The sequence below is a fragment of the Ceratosolen solmsi genome, unplaced genomic scaffold (assembly GCF_000503995.2).
Source record: "Ceratosolen solmsi marchali unplaced genomic scaffold, CerSol_1.0 scaffold11, whole genome shotgun sequence".
Lineage (NCBI taxonomy): Eukaryota > Metazoa > Arthropoda > Insecta > Hymenoptera > Agaonidae > Ceratosolen > Ceratosolen solmsi.
In genome coordinates this window covers 9,601,380-9,603,618 of record NW_011948416.1, presented here as the reverse complement: position 1 = coordinate 9,603,618, position 2,239 = coordinate 9,601,380, and the positions used below count along the sequence as shown (strand labels likewise).

The following is a 2,239-nucleotide window of genomic DNA, read 5'->3' as shown; positions in this document are numbered from 1 at the left end:
AAACGAATCTAAAACGCCATAACGTAAACTGTACAAATTCATTGGTGAATATGTGTGCGTGCGGACGGACGCGCGCGCCTATGCACGCATACGCGAGTACACAACGATAAAATCGTGTTTACTATTATCTATCGATAAGAAAGAAATCTGCATGAAAAAAAAACTCTTATCTATGTATGTTTATGTACTCAGTGCCGATGCATATAAATATTTCTACATTGCAGTGCCGTCATAAACCCATAAGCGGGATTATATTATAGTGCAATCGTCTTTGGCTTAAGCGGGGATGCACATATAAGTTTATAATGCACTTATAATCACCGTAACGCAATACATACGTTGAATGAATCATCTTTTATTCGACGAAAGCTCGATAGTGGTCTTCTATTGGAAAAAGAGTTGATAAGTTGGTGCACTTAAACACTGCAAATTATTAATATATTTATCGAGGCGAGGAGAAAAAGTTGGCGACGGACGATGTGCGAGTGAACCGAAACAAATCAGAGTCTGGAGAAAAAATCGAATCGATAAGCTCGGTTGTGCTCGACTTCGGCCTGACTCTTTTGGGGCTTCCTGTATTATAAAAAAAAAAAAAAAAACATACACCGTGAACTCGCAATTGCAGAAACATGTCGACGTCGACAATCGCCAGCACGAAGCTTCAGGATGATATGAACAATATACCCTTGGCCGACGACGACCCGCAAGGTAATGTTTGGTAATTTCGCTGCATTATTCATGCTTCTCCAACATATTCATCCCATATTAATCCAGTTAATTATGATAAATGAATTGCACCGCTATATCCAATGATATTATCATGCTTTCAGTTATAATACCCGAAGAGGAGAATAACGTGGACAATAATTCCAGAGCTTGCGACTCCCTGAACCATGGTCAAAGTATGGATTCGCTAATTTCAAGTTTCACAAACGACAGCTGTAGTCGAAATAGTAAGTTGTATTTACATGATAAATGAGGGGCTATTCTGTCTTTTGCATCTTTTGCATCATGAATCGCATCGAGCCAAGCTTTACAAAGTTAAGAGGACAAAATTTTTTTAATATTATATTAATTGTGGTTAGTAAGGTTGCGTTTGAAAGCCTCTCCCATAAGTTCCACCATTAATCAATGTTTCCGCTTTAGTTTTCATTTGTATTTAATTAATGGCTTATTTTTAAATTCACCGAATCTTCTCACGATATCACACGCAGTCATTCGCACATAAGAAGTGACCATGGACAGCTCCTCAAAAATGTTAAATTTGCTCATAGATTTATTGTTTTATGTAGGATGTCTTCTAGGTTTGGATCCTGACATAAGTCCCGACGAGCAACAAGAAAAAGCAAGATTAATAGCTCAAGTCTTAGAGCTTCAAAATACTCTAGATGGTAAATTGCCAAGTTTTGTTACTTGTTATTAATTATTTTAAGTAATTGTTACGGTATGCGTAAGTCGCAATGATTGTATTATATATTATAGATTTGTCGCAGAGGGTCGACGGAGTTAAAGAGGAAAATTTAAAATTGAAGAGCGAAAATCAGGTATTGGGCCAATATATAGAAAATTTAATGTCAGCATCTAGTGTTTTCCAATCGACGAGTCCTAAGAATAAAAAGTAGTGAGTCTATGAGAATTTTGATGTGTTCGCTGTGAGAACTAAACCAATGAGAGAATTTAAAAATTGTTAAAATTTTATACATGTGAAAGTATGGGCGACGCTATCAGACAAAAATCTTTTCTTTTCTATTTATTATCTACAATCGTATACACGACCTGCCATATTTAATTTTTCCGGATATAAAGACTTTTACACACAAAAGTCAGCTGCGCATACCAAAGATCTGTTAAACATAACATTTACAAGCATTATAATGACTGATTTCGTTTTACATTACACAGTTATTATTAAAAACTGAATCACTATTCGATGGATAAAACGCCTCTATATTAAAAATGCAAAAAATAAGTAGTCAGAGATCGAATATTTTAGTAATATTTAATTGTGCAAATAAAAATACCTCTATCGATTGTAAGGGCATAAACACAGTATTTGAAATATGCTTTTATAAAGTAAGCGCTTTGCTTTAACTTAATTTTAAGTGAAATAGGAAATAATTGTAATTATTTTATAAGCTACATTGATATGTAGTATTTTTAATGTGTGCCTACCTCCGTAACTGGCCAGTCTCTATTAAAAACAGACAAATCGCTTTATTTTACTTAGTAAAATAAATAT

General features: G+C 34.5%; 1 protein-coding gene across 2 annotated transcripts; it reads left to right on the top strand.

The window, feature by feature from the left end:
* Positions 1-595: 595 nt before the first annotated feature.
* On the top strand, positions 596-1,964 carry LOC105359293 (short coiled-coil protein B). 2 transcript variants are annotated; one of them, XM_011495852.1, is made up of 4 exons: positions 596-708; positions 831-953; positions 1,305-1,391; positions 1,483-1,964. In XM_011495852.1, the coding sequence occupies exons 1-4, from the start codon at positions 630-632 to the stop codon at positions 1,620-1,622; spliced, it is 429 nt and encodes a 142-aa protein (XP_011494154.1). In that variant the 5' UTR covers positions 596-629; the 3' UTR covers positions 1,623-1,964. The 2 variants fall into 2 exon arrangements, with proteins under 2 accessions (XP_011494154.1, XP_011494153.1); XM_011495851.1 differs by having other exon boundaries at positions 1,293-1,391.
* Positions 1,965-2,239: the final 275 nt, after the last annotated feature.

Bases quoted from the DNA above. Each gene is read 5' to 3' on its own strand.
- LOC105359293 (XM_011495851.1), top strand. From the start codon at position 630: ATGTCGACGTCGACAATCGCCAGCACGAAGCTTCAGGATGATATGAAC. The intron at 954-1,292 runs GTAAGTTGTATT...TGTTTTATGTAG, and splicing joins CGACAGCTGTAGTCGAAATA to GATGTCTTCTAGGTTTGGAT. The intron at 1,392-1,482 runs GTAAATTGCCAA...TATATATTATAG, and splicing joins GCTTCAAAATACTCTAGATG to ATTTGTCGCAGAGGGTCGAC.